The sequence below is a fragment of the Panthera onca genome, chromosome B4 (genome assembly GCF_046562875.1).
Source record: "Panthera onca isolate mPanOnc1 chromosome B4, mPanOnc1 haplotype 2, whole genome shotgun sequence".
Taxonomy (NCBI): Eukaryota; Metazoa; Chordata; class Mammalia; order Carnivora; family Felidae; genus Panthera; species Panthera onca.
In genome coordinates this window covers 78,755,689-78,772,824 of record NC_138345.1, presented here as the reverse complement: position 1 = coordinate 78,772,824, position 17,136 = coordinate 78,755,689, and the positions used below count along the sequence as shown (strand labels likewise).

At 49.4% G+C, this 17,136-nt stretch overlaps 1 protein-coding gene across 1 annotated transcript; it reads left to right on the top strand.

Annotated features, from left to right (window-relative positions):
- The first annotated feature begins 1,354 nt into the window (after nt 1-1,354).
- KRT4 (keratin 4) lies at nt 1,355-8,150 on the top strand. The gene is made up of 9 exons (XM_060657521.3): nt 1,355-1,917; nt 3,708-3,922; nt 4,871-4,931; nt 5,318-5,413; nt 5,930-6,094; nt 6,354-6,479; nt 6,895-7,115; nt 7,368-7,402; nt 7,511-8,150. Exons 1-9 carry the CDS (start codon nt 1,456-1,458, stop codon nt 7,696-7,698), a joined length of 1,569 nt encoding a protein of 522 aa, XP_060513504.1. The 5' UTR covers nt 1,355-1,455; the 3' UTR covers nt 7,699-8,150.
- Nucleotides 8,151-17,136: the final 8,986 nt, after the last annotated feature.

Genomic DNA, 17,136 nt, shown 5'->3' with positions numbered 1-17,136 from the left:
AAAAAAAAACAACGAATGCATTCAGCTAGTTAGTGGCACCAGGTGGGATTTGAACACAGATCCATGTCACTCAGTGGGGAAGAGTTTAAGTTAGGGCTTAAAAACTAGGATTTTGCACTTATTTTCACTCATTTATTTCTGTTTATTTTTGAGAGAGAGAGAGAGAGAGAGAGAGAGAGAGAGCAAGCAGGGGAGGGACAGAGAAAGAGAGGGAGACACAGAATCCGAAGCAGGCTCCAGGCTCTGAGCTGTCAGCACAGAACCCCCGACATGGGGCTCGAACCCTTGAACCGTAAGATCATGACTTGAGCCGATGTCGGACGCTTAACTTAGGCACCCAGATGCCCCTGGGATTTTGTGTTAAAAACATTGCTCTGAGAAGGGGCTCACGGGCTTCACTGTTCTGCTAAAGGGGTCCTCAGCACCAAAAGAGTTACAAACTCCTGCCCCGAATGCGGGGGTCATTACAGAAAAACAGAACATGCCCTGTCCTGGTGGAGTGGAGGGAACAGCTGGGCAGCAAACGGAGCAGTGGGGCACACGCCGTAGGGATGGGACCCAGGCTGGAGAGTGCTGATCTAGAATCCCACAAACACAGACCCGAACAGAGGCCAGAGAAGGAACCTGTGTCTTGAGGGCCAGAGACAGAGTTCTGTCTCCTCAGTCCCCAGCTCCACGCCTGGCACATAGTAGGGTCTCGACAACCGTGTCAAGTTGAGGTGAGTCTTGATCTAGGTTTGGAAGGCTATAAGGCTGGAATACGGATTTCTTCTTTGTGTGTGCACGTGGGCCCCAAGTGTGTGTGGAGGAATAATAACGAGGAGAATAAACCTGGGGGCAGCTTCTGACGGTTTACGATTATCATCTCGCTGCATCTTGAGAGGAGCTGCAGGTAAATGTTTGTATTATTTCCAACTTCCGGGGGAAGCATCTGAGCCCAAGGCAGTGACTCGCTCCAGGTTTGTGGAGCAAGGGAGGGCGGGCCCTGCACCTGAACCCAGGCCCTTGGTTTCCAAAATCTGTGGAATGAGAGAATGGGCAATGGGCCATCTTGTGTGGAGTCGGGGTGGGGGGAGCCCCTGAGAGGCTGTTGAGATGGAAGGGGCAGTGGGTGGGGGCCCCTAAGGGCTGGGTCCAGGCAGGGGCCTGTGATTCAGGAGGCCCTGGGGCACCAGTTCAGGTTCTCCTGGAGGGGAGTGTGTTGGGATCCTGTAACCTGTGCCCTCCGAATGACATCTGTAGGTGTGTTTAGTGACATACTCAGCAGGTACGGGAAGGATGGGCCTGTGCCAAAGGCCAAGCCCAGAGATGTTTCAGATTTTTCCCTTTATGCCCCTGCAACCAAGCCCTGCTGCTTCAGCACATATAAGAGACCCAGGCTGGGGCTGCAGCATTCACGGGCCTGGCCCCTCGAGTTTCTCTGAGAAAGCCAAGCTCGCTCTCCTCTCCGCAACCATGATCTCCAGACAGCAGTGCGTCCGAGGCGGGTCCCAGGGCTTTAGCTGTGTCTCGGCTGTCGTCGGCGGGGGCAAGAGGCCTGCCTTCAGCTCAGTCTCCACGTCTGGGGGCACGGGCCGCTGCTCCTCTGGGGGCTTCGGCAGCAGGAGCCTCTACAATCTCGGGGGGAGAAAGAGCATCGCCATCAGCATGGCCGGGTCCCGGCAAGGCGCTGGCTTCGGGGCTGCTGGAGGTTTTGGCGTTGGCAACTTTGGTAGTGGATTTGGGGGTTCTTTTGGTGGACGGGGTGGTCCTGGCTTCCCCGTCTGCCCTGCTGGGGGGATTCAGGAGGTCACCATCAACCAGAGCCTGCTGACTCCACTCCACGTGGAGATCGACCCCGAGATCCAGAAGGTCCGGACTGAGGAGCGGGAGCAGATCAAGACCCTCAACAACAAGTTCGCCTCTTTCATCGACAAGGTGAGCCGCCCCTTTGGCCAGACACGGTGGTAGAAACCAGGGGTCCTGTGTCCTGGGCTTTCAGACCTGAGCCTGCCACAGTGTTGGGAACCACTGAACTTCTCTGGGCCTCTGTTTTCTAGCCGTTAAAGGGGGCTCATTCCTCCAAGTCTTCCTCTTTTGTCCATGGGGGTGGGAAGACAGGCTACTCAGAGCAATGCAGTGTTGGGAGTCTTCTTAGATGTGCTCTGTGACACTGGGCAAATTGCTCAACTTTGCTGAGTCCAGGTATCCCTGCTATACGGTTTCCCTGGGTGCATTGTTTCCCTGCTGTTTTCTCAGGTTTGGTTTTGGAAGTAACATGGCTAATAATCTAATGATTAGCCAAAATTAATTATAGTTAATATAAGAATTTAACTATTGGCACTTTTGTTGTTGGAGCAGAAGAAAACCACGCTGGTTTCCCAAAGGCAAAAGGGACCAATGGGACCCTGGAGAGTCATCTTCTTCATCCTCCTGACTCTGGGCAGACTTGCTCATTTCTGGGTCTGTTAGAGAGGAGGGGTTGGGTCTCTGCTTTTCTCTTTGTACTCTAACTTCCTTTCCCATGCAGGGTCTAGAGATTCAAGTCCTTTTTTTTTTTCTTTTTAGATTTATTTATTTTTGAGAGAGAGAGAGAGAGAGAGACGGAATGTGAGTGGGGGAGAGGTAGGGAGAGACGGAGACACAGAATGCCGAGCTGTCAGTACAGAGCCCGATGCGGGGCTTGATCTCATGAACCGCGAGATCACCACCTGAGCCGAAGTTGGATGCTCAACCGACTGAGCCACCCAGGCGCCCCTAGAGATTCACGTCCTTGAAGCTCAGTTACAGCCAAGTATGATGGATGATAGCAAGCAGATAAGCCCAGATTTCTAAGTCATCTGAAGATTAATGATTTAGTGGATGAGTGTAGTACATTTAGTCAAGGGTGCCTTGATTGTGCATTGAAATCTCAGTCCTCTTAGAATGTACGGGGCAAGAATGAACAATCTTGGAGTAGACTGAGTGGGAATGTTTTCTCTTCTTACTAGTTGGATAAGCCGTCCGTAGCTTAAAGAGGCTTTATGGTGACTCTAGGACACGCAGATATAAAAGCAAGGCCCAGAGTTCGGTGCTTCCTTGTCTCATCTCCCCTCATCGCATCTTGTGGGTTCAGACTGTGATCAGTCACCCTTACCTGCTTTTCTTTCAGCTCTGAAGCACATACAGTGGGAATATTGTGCCAAACTGCTACCTTGGCTTATCTTGTTGGATCTCTTCGTAGAGAGAGGGAAGGTTCAGGGAAGTCCCCTTGGAGAGCGAGCCTGGCCGAGACTGGGAATGTGTCTAGGGCCTTGGTGCTAACTATTGATACTCAGTTGTGCACAGGTTTAAAGAGACACCTCAGGCCCATTTATTCCAAAAATCTTCAGCAAATTTATCGTGCCTTTGCCTTGGGTCAGCATCACTTGGAATGCAAGAGTTCCCAGACTGTGGTTTTATCTCCTAGTTTTGTTTATTTTATTATTGCATAGAAGTTCAATGTTCTTCTCAGCAAGTTGCCTCAGGGCCTCTGGGTCCCTGTGGTCAGGAAGTGGTGCCTGCAACACATGCGTTCCATCGTTGCCATGGAGCAGGGCCACCATGTTGACCCCAATGGATGGTGCCTGGAGTTGTGACACGGTGGCCCTACTTGTATGGCTTTTGGGTCACCTGGGTGGCTGTGGCCAATCCTCCTGCCAAAGCTTCATTCAGGCCCTCATGGGCTGGCCGGTGCCTTTTTAACACAGGTGCGGTTCTTAGAACAACAGAATAAGGTCCTGGAGACCAAGTGGAACCTCCTCCAGCAGCAGACGACCACTACATCCAGCAAAAACCTTGAACCCCTCTTTGAGGCCTACATAAGTGTCCTGAGGAAGCAGCTGGATACCTTGGCCAATGACAAAGGACGGCTGCAGTCTGAGCTGAAGTCCACGCAGGACAGCGTGGAGGACTTCAAGACCAAGTATGTGTGGAGCACGGAGGGACACCGCCTGCCAATATCTGCCCAACCACGCCCCAGGGTCCCTGGGTTCCAGTCTAGTCATTTAGAATCTCAGCCTCTGAAGAGATCCCAAAAGCGTCAGGAAGGTTTTCTAGTTTGTTCCCCTGCATCCACATGGTCCCATTAAAAAATGGTGTGAGGCCTTGTTGCCCCAAATAGAAAATGAGTGATGCATTTGGGGAATTGGGCTTGCTGCATACAAACAAGATCAGAAACTGCACAGATGAAAAGTAGTAGGGCATGGTCAGAAGAATACAGGTTGTGGAGACAGACCTTGTTTGGATACTGATTCCTCCACTTACTAGCTGTGTGATCTTGGGTAACTTGCTTAACCTCTCTGAGCCTTAGTTTTCTTCATCTTTAAAATAGGCTAATAATCCTACCTTTTAGCTTTTGAGAATTAAATGAAATTAAATAAGATCGAGAAAAGAGGTAGCATAGCAATGGACATAACATGAACATTTAATGCAGTACCTCTTACTATACTTACTATGTTGTAGACCTGAGAAAATACTGATCCGCTCTCTCCATTCGCTCTCGCACCAAACAAAGAGAGCTGGAGCACTGGCAGCATTCCTGAGAATTTAATCCACCAAAGGGGCAGCCCTTCTATGAAGATAAAACCAACCAGACCATGCGGGGTTCTCTTCTTCACGCCTTATTTCTTGAAGACAGTCTTTATAAAGTTTGATTTTTCACTTCTCTGAATAAACCAGGGTCTAGACTGGTCTCTCATGCATGGTAATTAACAAATGTAAGTTGAATGAGCATTTGCATGAAAACAGCAAAATGCAGCCAATTACTTGGATATTTCCAAAGAGTTAGATGTTTGAAAGCCAGCAGCAGAGATCGGGGAAACACTAGCTCACTGTGCGGCTTTTGTCTTTTCCTTCCCACCCCTCCCCCCAGGTATGAAGATGAGATCAGTAAGCGCACGACTGCCGAGAATGACTTTGTGGTCCTCAAGAAGGTAAGAGATGAAGGGTGGGAGGGGCTATGAGGGTATCCCTTCCCTCGAGAGTGGTCTTTGGCTGGAATCATGGGTTTGGTTCATCTCGGCCCCATCTTTACCCCACTTGGTACTCTCCAGATCTATGTGGTCAAAGGAGTGGGTAACTGCACCAGACCTTAAGGAACTGAAGTTGGGGATAAAAGCCCATTTGGATAAGTAGTTTCCATTTCTGCAGCTGGCTTTAGGGGCCGAGTATGTCAGACGATGAGTCCTTTGTCACCTCACCTGTACTGAGAAGCCTTCCCTACATGCTGCTGAGAACATCTTTGTGTGTCACTTGACATTCGTTCCCTTGCCCCGCTTGTGATTTCTGTACCTTTGTCTCTTATCCCCCACCTCTGCAGGATGTGGACATCGCGTACATGACCAAGGTGGAGTTAGAGGCCAAGGTGGATGCTCTGAACGATGAGATCAACTTCTTGAGGGTCCTCTTTGCTGCGGTGAGGACTCCATCCCCGTCCATTCAAAGAAGGCAGTCCCTTATGTGTGAGGCTGCTGCAGGCATTCACAGTTCTTTGAAAGGACTCCAGCTCCCTTACTTGCTGAGGGCACTCTCAGCAAGGTCATGGGTAGAAAGAATTGAAGTGAGAGACTCAACTCGGAGGTTTTTGAAACCAGATGTGGTCTTAGGAGGAGTGATTAGATCCAAGATTGCATGGGATGGAATTTCTTGCTGTCCAGCATTTCCCTGGTGAGATGAATCCATTCATTGATCACCTGCTTATGGTTCCCAGAGAGCAGCAAAGACCAGAAGCATTTCTTTTTTTGTCTTGAAATGTCACCACCAATCACTTGATTTCTACATAAAAACTTACCGCTCTCCCTACACATTGGGATGCCAACCCTACTTCCATCTGAGTCTGTGGCATGGCCATTTCCATCACCACAGTGGATTTCTGGTGTCAGAGATTAGGGAAGACTCTCTGGGGAAACTGACACGAGACATTTCCCTGCAGGAGCTGTGCCAGATGCAGACTCATGTTTCAGACACGTCCGTGGTCCTGTCCATGGACAACAACCGGAACCTGGACCTGGACAGCATCATCGCTGAGGTCCGCGCCCAGTATGAGGAGATCGCCCAGAAGAGCAAGGCGGAGGCTGAGGCGCTGTACCAGACCAAGGTGGGTATTGGGGACCTCTCAGGAGCTGGGGGTGGTTTCTGGGACTCTGCTTTTGATGTTTGTGAGCAGGTGATCACCACTCAAGCCTGAGAGATGTCAGAGATGAACTCATGTCCCGGGCATCACTGGTCCTGGTCTAATTTGAGATTACATGATATTTTGTATTATCCCTGCCACCTATTCTTGCTGACTTCACTTGAGAGTAGACCCTACCCAAACAGCCCTGACCCTTCATTCCCTGTGTTTTCCTGGATATTAGGTCCAACAGCTCCAGATCTCAGTTGACCAACATGGTGACAGCCTGAAGAACACCAAGAGTGAGATCTCAGAGCTCAACAGGATAATCCAGAGGCTGCGGGCTGAGATTGAGAATGTCAAGAAGCAGGTAAGTGTCACCACCTTCTAGCCATGGAACAGGGCCAGGCAGGTGTCTCCATAGCAGACAAACAGATTTGGTATCAGGCCAGGAGATCCTAAGCTTGTGTGCAGGGGATTTGTGACTCCTTATGTAAACCACACTCAGGTCTTCTTAGCAATGTTCTACTTAACCTGACATGACACCCTGGTAAATAAGGTTTCTTGGCTCTTTTTCATTGGTTTTTGCTCATCTTTATCTAATCAGTCTGGTAGGGATGTTGGCGGGCCCTGGTTGTAGTAAAGGGAATGTATGAATAGGACAGGTGGGAGAAGGACAGAATCCTGACATCTTAGCCCAAGTGAAGCTGGCACAGCAGAGGGGCAGATGGAGAAGGCTTGACATTAGGGCACTGATGATTGCCTGTTCATGCCGTTGTCTACAGTGCCAGACTCTGCAGGCATCCGTGGCTGATGCAGAGCAGCGTGGGGAGCTGGCCCTCAAAGATGCCTACAGCAAACGCACAGAGCTGGAGGCCGCCCTGCAGAAGGCCAAGGAGGAGCTGGCCCGGATGCTGCGGGACTACCAGGAGCTCATGAACGTGAAGCTGGCCCTGGACGTGGAGATCGCCACCTACCGCAAGCTGCTGGAGGGCGAGGAGTACAGGTGGGATGGGCAAGGCAGAGAAGGAAGGTGAGGGAGGGAGATATTCTGGAGCCTTGAGTTTGCACCTCTGCTGGGCCACCTGCTTCAGTGCTGCATGGGTGCGTTATGAAGCAGGGCTGTGTGGACAACAGGTTCACATTCAGACCTTTAACTTGGCTACATAAGGATGGGATATGTGTTTGAGACCCGCTCATTGAACGGAGCCTGGCTCCGGGCTCTGCTGTGACTCACTGCTCTTTCTCTCCCCCACAGAATGTCTGGAGAATGCCAGAGTGCCCTGAGCATCTGTAAGTACCTCCCACCCCTTCCATGGCCTTTTGTCCACCCCGGTTCGGGTGAGACCCCTGGGTGCCAGTGTTGTTGGAATAACCATACCCTTTGTGTCTCTCCTGCAGCTGTGGTTGGTGGTGGCGCTAGTGCTGGGACCATCGGCGGAGGATTAGGAAGCTGCTCTGGGTTTGGCCTGGGCAGTGGCTTTGGCTCTGGCTCCGGAAGTGGCTTTGGGTTTGGTGGCGGTGTCTGTGGCAGTTCTGGCAGCAAGATCATCTCTACCAGCACCATGATCAAGAGGTCCCACCGATAGAGGAGACAAGGTCCCTGCAGCCCTTGAGCCCAGCTGGGCCCAGCCCTGGTATCTCTGTGCTTCTTTCATCCCTGCCTCCACCCTCCCTCTCTGGGGCTCATCTTCCCAGTGTCACCTCAGTGTGGACTCTGCCCTCCTGGAGTTTGGTATCTTCCTCTCGATTTGGTCCTGGTTACCACCTGGAATGAAAGGGGTGTCAGCTGATTCTTCACCTCCCACAGGCAGAGGAGAACACAACCAGGAGTTTCATCTCCTGGTTAATCAGGGTCACGTATGTCCCCTCCCAGCCCATGGCCCCAGATATCTCTCTACATCAGGACCAAACTCCTCTGTTACTTGGCAGCAACCTGGCCTGCAAGGTCAGGACAGGAACCACTCAGGGTCCCATCCACCTCTTCTCCTCCCCTCTATCCATTTTGGGTGAATCTCTAATAAAACGCTTTTGTCATTCACTCTGAGTCATTGTCCTTGTTCCCTGGGGAGAAGTCTCCAGAATTCAGGTGGGAGCAAAGGAGGCTGGGGCCTGAGGGATATGTCTGCACAGATCAAGGTCATCATCTAATCTGGGGAAGACATGCTGTGTGTGGAGTCTGAAGGCTGCTCCAGAACAGGGGCACAGACTTCCAACAACCAACAAGTACACAGAGATGGAAGACAATCAGAGCAGGTCCATCTCAGTGTGGAGCCTGCAGTGAGCCTGAAGGGAAGGGGTAGAAGAGAGGCAGTCAAGGGGTCTCCAATGAATATGGAACGAGAGGTTAGGGAGCTTATGGAGAGTTTATACTCAGTGTCTAGCAAGGCCTCCCTACTTTCATGAAACTCCACGCATGGGACTCAATCTAACTGGACCAGCAAGGGTTTCTGGAACTTCTTCCAAGAATCAACAAGATCCCGATTGCTGGATGGAGGGATGGAAGCATGTTGTTCTCGCAGAGCTTTCATGCCCTGCCCACTTTCCCATCTCAGGTGATTATGTCTAGGGTTATGTCCATACTGCTGTCCCTGAGTGGTGAGGACGTGGGGGGCGGGAGGCAGGTCTGCTAGAGCGGTAGAAGGTGAGGCTGCCTGATTGGGCCAGCCCTGGAGAAATGAAGATAAGGAAATGAAGATGAGGTGAGGGCAGTGAGAGGTGGGGGTCTGGTTATAGCATTTGTGGACACCCTGTTTCTATATTGGACCAATTTCAAGCTATGCCGAGGAGCATAATCTTCTTGCACCGTTCCCCGTGTGGTCTGACCTAAATACCTCCGACTGCAGATGCAGGAGGCACTCGTTCCCTTGGCCACTCAGTTGGAGCTTCCCACCCTGGACTGCCAGGCAATTCATTCAGACTCCAGTCCCCCCAGCACAGTGCCCATGGGGTCCTTATTGCGTGCAGACAGAAGGGCACACGGGTTGCCCAGGGCCTGTCCCTGCCCAAGTGGCCTTCACACAGACCTGGAGGTGGGCTCAGGGCAGCATGGGCAGGCAACAAAGCATTAATCTCAGGGGCTTGTGCTCCCTGGGCTGGAAAGGCTGGTCCTTCTTCAGCCCCGCCCTAATCTCCCCTTTGTCTTGGGGCTCACCCCCGTGTGTCAGACCAGGAAGTCTTTTACTTCTTCCCACCACTGAGCCCCTCCCCTGGGAACATGCTGAATTGGCTCTTTTCTAAGTTCCTGGAGCTGGGAGGAGGAGTCAAAGGTTAGCAGTAAGGGAGGGACTTCTCAAGTTCACCCATCAGGAAGGTTCGGGTTGTGATGGGCCACCCTGAGGAGCTGGGGGCAGATTACCGAATTTCTCATACCCGCTGAGCAAGTCAAGTGTGGGACTAGCCAGCCTGAGTGGCACCGCTAGGCCTCCAGGGCCTCTTTAGTTGGATATAATGGTTTACACAGGAAACTCAGGTCAAGTGCGTGTGTGTCTTTGAATAAATGTGTTTCTGCAGGAAAGTGGTTATGTGAGTTTGTTTGTGTTTCATTTCTATAAAGAAGACTCCTGGTTCACCTACAAGAAGAAAAGCATTCCTGTTGGTCTCTGTTACCAGAACAATCCAGGGGAGTGGATCCTGGCCATGAGCCATAGGTCTGGAGCTGGCTGGCTATTGAAAGGGGATTATTATTTGTGGGGAAAGTCCAACTCTGAGATGATAGGCACCGCTCTTCTCTTAGATCTTTGAACTGGATCTGGCCAGCTCTTTGTGTTCAGGGAGCTATGGAGACACAGACTGTATTACCCTTTGGAAGGCCCTGCAGTCTCCACACCCTCCCCCCACCCCCAAATGCTTTAACGTGAGGAGTACTAAAACCACTTCTCACATTGTAATGGCCCAAATGTGAGTTGGCAGATGTTTAACTCATTATATTTGGTTCATCTGCCTTGACCCCCACTCTTCAGGCTCTTGACTTCCAGCCTTGGCTGCAACCTCACTGGTGGTTTGGCTCAGGCTCCAGGCTCACAAGCAATGACCTTATTTGCATAGGTCCCTCCCCCTTTGCCAAGACCCTCTGCTCTGAGTCCAGCCCTCCCAGTTTCAGAAAATTCTTGCCAACACTTCTGAAGTCTTCCTGCCTTGTTGCTAGTAAAACTGAAGGATATAACAGAGAGGGATTTATTTAGTGTTGCCCCCTTGTGAGATTTTGGTTTTGCCTGCTATGGGGACTCAGGTTTTGGATTCTAGGACCAGAGGACCTCAGAATAAGGCAGGTCCACTGCCATGTCTTGAGAGTGATGGTCAAGTTTTAATGAGACAGTGATCTAGGGAAATAACTAAGGGAGCTGAGTCCTCCTTTGTTAGCCCTTGAGGCAAGGGAATAGTGGGTCCGGCCAGGGCAAAGAGAAGGAGCAAGCTGAAGGAAGAAGCCATTTTAGCACCTGTTCCACCCTTTTGCTGTTTGAAGGTAGAGACTTAACAGTCATCTTTCTATCCCATGGAAAGAAGGCTGGGAGTGTAGGACCGTGGCCATGAAGGGTCTTGGTGGGAGCCCCAGGACTCAGGCTTGTTGCTGCCCATGGTTTCTTGCATCTGTGGGGTTTTTACTTGAAGTGCTGTGGATTTGGTCCTCAAAAATTCAAAGGAGAAGCTAGATGAGCTAGGAAGAGGTTTTGGGGAGAAAGAGTTTGGACTGCCATTTGCCATTCACCTGTCTGTCATCCACCATCCATCCATCTACTGTCTATCCATCCATCCATCCAACCATACACCCATCCACCCATCCATCCACCCATTTATTAGCTTTTGAATTTTCTAGGGTAGGGACTGTGTTTATTCATTTTGATATTTCAAGGCCAGTGTGCTTGTCACATAGTAGATGTTTCACAAATGTTGGTTTAATGAACCAATGTGAATTGGTTTAATGAACGGATGTCCTAGGCAAAGTTTTAATAAGAATTAGACGATTCTTTCAAGGAGTTTTCAATCAGGGTAATAATGTCTAGATAAAAACATGCACATATATAACCTGGAAGAGATGAAGAGGGAACTCTGGGCCACCTGCTTTTGGGGTGTGGCCTTCAGGCCCAGGGTGTGCTTTGGATTCACATCTGGGAAGTGCCACACGTGCACCTCTCTCCCCTTCAGGCAGCTGTAATGCTAAACCTTGGCCCTGCTCTGCCTCCTTTCCCACTCTTGTTTACTGTAAGCAAACGTTCCGGGGCCCAACAGGTTTCTCGTCACTCCCTTATTTCCTGGTAGAATCATCTTTCCCCTAGCGACATCCATTCCTTCGATATTTGCTGCGTGCTTTCCTTATGCTGGGTGTTGTCTCCTTGGACTAATTACATAATATCCTGTGGTCCCCTTATTTCCCACCGTGATAGCACCCTCTGCCTGGTGTCCAACTGGATTCCCTCAAAGCTGCAGCAGAGAGGAGAGCCCTGCTTTTCAAATCATTGCCCGGAAAAATACATTTAAATTTCCTGTTAACTTTCTCTTTCCCAGGTTAAATGATCACTTGACCTTTTCCCCCCCGCCTCTTTTAGTTTTTGTTTCAGGCAATTTATTTCATAACTTCCTAAGTTGTTTTTGGAATCTCCCACGGAGGACAAGATGGGATTTCTGCTACTGACAATCTCTAGTTTGAGAAGCGTACTGGACAAACATGATTCAGCACAAACGTGGTGGAGAGCTCCTATCACTCAGGACAATCTTGCTTAGATAAAGCGTTATTGAGGGCGAGCCTCCCTCTCGGTTTTATTGTCTTTTTTATCTTCTCTGTAAGTCTGCTTTGTGGCCATTGTTCCTTCAGTTTATTCTTACAGCAGGACATGGAAGTGAGTTATTTAAAATCAGGATGCAAGTTTCTGTCTTGGAAGGTAAAGAAGGTGAAATGGGTCTCAACACAGTCTGCCTTGACCTCATAACCTACTCTCTACACAGCTGCCAGACTCATCCTTTTACAAGTCACCTCACGTCGGGGCACCTGGTTGGCTCAGTCAAACGTCCAACTTCAGCTCAGGTCATGATCCTGCAGTCAGCGGGTTCGAGGCCTGAGTCGGGCTGTGCGGACAGCTCAGAGCCTGGAGCCTGCTTCAGATTCTGTGTCACCCTCTCTCTGACCCTCCCCTGCTCATGCTCTGTCTCTCTTTCCTGAAACCCTTCAGTGACATCTCCTCTCACCTCTTCCCTCATTCTGCTTCAGCTCTGCTGGCCCCATGCCGTTCCTCAAATGCTCCCCATTCTCCTGCCTCAGCCTCAGGGCCTTTGCACTTGTGGTTCTCTCTGCCCAGGACACCCTTTACTCACATGTTTGCATGTCTTGTTCTTTCACTGTGTTCAGATTATCCGCTCAGGTCCCCTTAGACCACTCTCTATGAGATAGCACCCCTTGTCATGTCTACCCCCCTTTCCTGCTGTATTTATTTGGTAGTGCCTTCCACTGCCTGACAAGCATGTATTTATTTCTTTATTGTCTGTTTCCCACTGGCATTGTGGACTCTAGAAGAGTGGGGACTCATCTATTGTGTCCACTATTGCTTTCCTGGTGCCTAGAATGGTGCTTGGTAAATAGTTAAGTGCTCAATAAGTATTCATTTTATAAGTAGACAGAGCCCAGGAAGGCTGATTAGAGCTGATGTTTGCATCTGTGGAAGAAGAAGGGTATTAAGTCAAGAATATGATGGAGAACACAGGGTGCTTGGGTCCTTGCTAGAGCAATTAATTCATTGAATTAACCTGTGAATGTTCCAGAGCAGCAGAAGGGGCCCTACCTATTCTCACATTAGGACAGAAGCACATCTCAAAGTGACACACAATGACATATGGAAAATAATAGTGACTGTTTCCTGAGTACTCAGTATGTGTAGGTACCATCTTTAGAGTTTGCCATGCATTATTTAATTCTATGCTTGCGACAACTGTGGAAGATTAATTCGCTATTATTATCATCTTACAGAGGAGGAAACTAAGGCTTGGAGAAGCTTAGTAACTTGCCCAAGAACACAAGTGAGAAGCAGAGCCAGGATTCAAGCCCAGGACTGCCTGGTTTATCTGGGTAAAGCCCCTCTCTTATCTCCAGGTGGGACCCACATGAGCCAACAGTTAAAGAAAGGGACAGAACCTTAACCTGCAGTGAAAGAAGCACAGTGTCCACGTCACAGACAGTGAGGGTCTTCCTAGGGGTTTTGCCACATACTACGTCACCCCTGAACATTATATCTTCATTAGGCACTGTGATTTTAAGAGTTTCGTGGACAGAATGAAGAGTCCTGGAAGGCACGTGCACAGAAAGAAGACTGGGAGGAGGGTCTGGGTGTATCGAACCTAGAGAACAGCTTCTGGAAATTCAACAGCATTTTCTAATATTGGAATAGTTGTTGTGCAGAAGTCAGGGAGCTTTGTGTGTATTACTCTGGAGGGTCAGACAAGAGCGAAGTCATGTCAGTTCAGTTCACATCCATTGAAGGCCTGATGGGACCAGATGCTGATGGACACGAAGGCAGGGAGGGCTGGCAGTGACGGCACGCAGAAGGGAGTGGTCCCGCGGGGAGCTCCAGCAGGGGACAGTGAGCCTTGTGTAACGGACAGTGGAAGAGGCTGATCGGTAGGAGTTTGAGACCTGGGGCTTAAAGATCTCAGGTGGTTGTTGGGTTACTGCCAGGGTTCTGACCCTCCAAATGCACACACGTGTCCGTAGACTGAATAAATCAAATGTCTTTCACACACGTGTGTTACCCTTTTGAAATGTAGGCGAGTATAAAAGGCAATTTTAATGTTTATTTATTTTGAGGGAGAGAGGCAGAGTTGAATTCACAGTAAAAATAGATGTTCTCAAATGACCCTGAAAGGATAGAGTCTAACCTACGTGAAGGTCAATATAATTTTTAAAAAATGTTTATTTATTCTTGAGAGAGAGACAGAGACAGAGCATGAGTGGGGAGGGATTAGAGAGAGGGAGACACAGAATCCGAAGCAGGCTCCAGGCTCTGAGCTGTCAGCAGAGAGCCTAACGCGGGGCTTGAACTCATGAACCGCGAGATCATGACCTGAGCTGAAGTTGGCCGCTTAACCAACTGAGCCGCCCAGGTGCCCCTGTCAATATAATTTTTAATGTCAAAAGGGGCCTTCAGATCTGGAGATGGGTGGGTGCCATGGTGGTATGGTGGTCAGGTGGGTGAGACCCCTGCCAACCCCAACTTCACTGATTCCATGAAGAAGAGGTAGGCTCCTACTGGAGTAGAGGGCATTGAAGCTAGAGCCAAGAAGAACTTCCTCAGCTCAGGGTGGTGGCTTGCTGGCCTGGGCAGGCCAGAAGATTTGATGAACAGCCTTCCATGGGGATCCTGAAGAGCAAAGAGAGGCCGCAGGGAAGTGAGGGGACCACCTGGAGGCAGAGGAGTGCTCTGGCTGGCTTCCTGGGTGCAGCACCCTATGAGGCTCTGATTTTATACACTGTAACACAGTGAGTCACTCATTTATCTAGGGAGAAAGAACCTAGGGTATTTAGTTAAGCTTCAAATAATCCAGGTGTTCAGGGTGAGTGTAAACCAACAAGTGTTTTCTCCAAATATTTTTTGGGTCCCCAAGTCCAGAGGGCTGGGCTGGACCATCATAAATTTCAACTTGGGATTGCTTCCTCCCCTGGCATCACCTGTATCACTCATGACTCTCCAATCAGAATTGATGTTCTAGTCCTACTAAGGCACCCCCAATCCCTGGTTTACTTCCGGTTCCCTCGTGAGCGATGTCCGCTTTGAAACCCTGGCTGTAGAGTAAGAATAGATTAAGCCCTTCCTCTCACTCCTTCTGCCCCTGGCTGGGGAGGTCCCAGCTCTAGTACTAGGTGATGACTGTGGTGGCTGTGGCTTTGCTTCTCAAAGACTCTTCTCCAAGCTAATTCCCTCTGAAGGAATGGCAAGTATGGCTCAGGATCAGCGGGCTCTGGTCATGGCTGCCCCCAGTGGGGAGCAGTTGGAGATCTTGATTCACTGGGAGTTTAAGAATCCCAAGGATCCATTCCCTAGACTTCAGGGCTGGCACCTGGCCATGCAGCAGCCTTGTTCTGTCCGGCACAAAAGGCAGGCCCTCCATCCGTTCTGCCTTCCAGGTCTATCTCATCACTGAATTGATCAAGGCTCATGCTTGCAAATATGAGCATCCCTTCTGTCTTATGTAAACTGAAAATAATATATGAAAGGACATTATTGCTCGTTTGCTCTCTGGGAGCTTGGTAGCTTGGAGCCATGCACAGCCGCACCTGGAGGCATCTCTGGTGACAACAGTGTGACCACTGTTGCTGCACCGATAATGCCTGGGGCAAAATGACAACATCCCACCTCTGCCCATGGAGGCCCAGATGTCTCCATCATTGCACCCTCCAAGAAGCTAAACTGTTCTGTCTGTCCATGGCTGTCTCCTTACATTGTCTATATCAGAATCTGAAATCTCACGAGGGTCTACCTCATTGGAACATTGTAGGTCACAGTCCTGGCTTCCAGGTGCAAAGCAATCTGGGAATGTGTTTTCTGGATTTTGTCCTAGGAAGGTGGGGATCACAATGTGGGAAATGACTGAAACGTAGGAAAGGTGTTCACAGATGTTGCGTGGTCACAAATGACAAAAGTCCACCACGGTCTCCACTTTCTGAATCCAACTGTGCTTGTTTTCAACACTGAGCCTTGGCTCATGACCTCCTGGGATGAAATGCTTTTCCTTCTGTCTAATCCTGCCTTCCTTGAAAGCTCTGGCCCATGTCTCTTCAGGAAGCCTTCCCATGCGACTCTGTTTTCTGACTCTTCATGCCCTCACAGCACTCATTACACAGCACGTAGTTTTACAGTCTTGCTTTGTTTGGCTTGCCTAGACTGTGAGCTCTTTGGAAACCATTCTCTCTATCACATGGCGACTGAGGAGTCAATGCTCAGTAAACACTTCTCATATTTGTTCACTGGTTTCTCTTTGGTAGGCTGGCAGCTGAAGTCCGCTTCCCCTCACCCCAGGTCATGGAGTTGATATCTATCTAGCTATCTATCGGGCCGCAAGCTGTGCTCACATCCCCTGTAGGGCCGCCATGGATAAGTGCAAATGGACTCATCATTTTATGGGGCCGGTTCTTTGACGGGTGCGGAAGCTGAAATTCTCTGCGTGGGTTGCAAACACAAACAGTTAACAATAATAGTGAACACCGCTTGAACTCAGGTAGTGTGCTAGGTACTTTCCAGGCATGACAATGACCTTATGAGAGAGGTATCATTAAAAACTTAATTTTTTCGATAAGGAAACTGAGGCACAGAGAACCTGCTCATGGATGTGTCATGACAAAGCTGAGATTTAAACACTGGGCCTGTGTACACCTGAACTAATATGACATTGTACGTCAGTTATACCTCATTAAAAAAAAAAAAATCAAACAACTGGGTCTATTTGGCCTCAAAGTGCACACTCTTTAATATTAAGAAAAAGAAATATGGCCTAATTTTTTGTGATATGCAGCTTTGGTCATGGTTAGTCATGGGGTGGGGCTGGCCCAACTCTGGGTTTGGTTCATTCTTTAAAGTCTAGTTCTTCGGAGGGAGCCAAGTGGAGGAGCGTGTCTGTGTGCGGCCACGATCTGGGCCGTGGGCTCACTTCACATGTCATTAAGCCTTGGGCAACAGCTCTGGAAGGTCAGGGATCTAGTTCAGACCTGCTAGAGAGGAAATCCCAGTACTGGGCAGGGGGCAGATTATAGGACCTCAAATGCCCAGTCAACTTCAAGCTGATTCTGTGATTGATTGATTCTTTTGAAAATTTTAAATTTTTAAAAGATTTAAAAAATTTAAAGTATAATTGACATACAGTATTATATTCATGTGCAACATAGTGTACAACATAGTGATTCTAAAATTACATACATTACAAAACGCTCAGCACGATAAGTGTAATTACCACCTGTCACCATAAAAAGGCTTGCAAGACTATTGACTTCACAGGCCCCAGGCTCGTTTATTTGATAACTGGAAGTTCATATCTCTTAATCCCCTTCA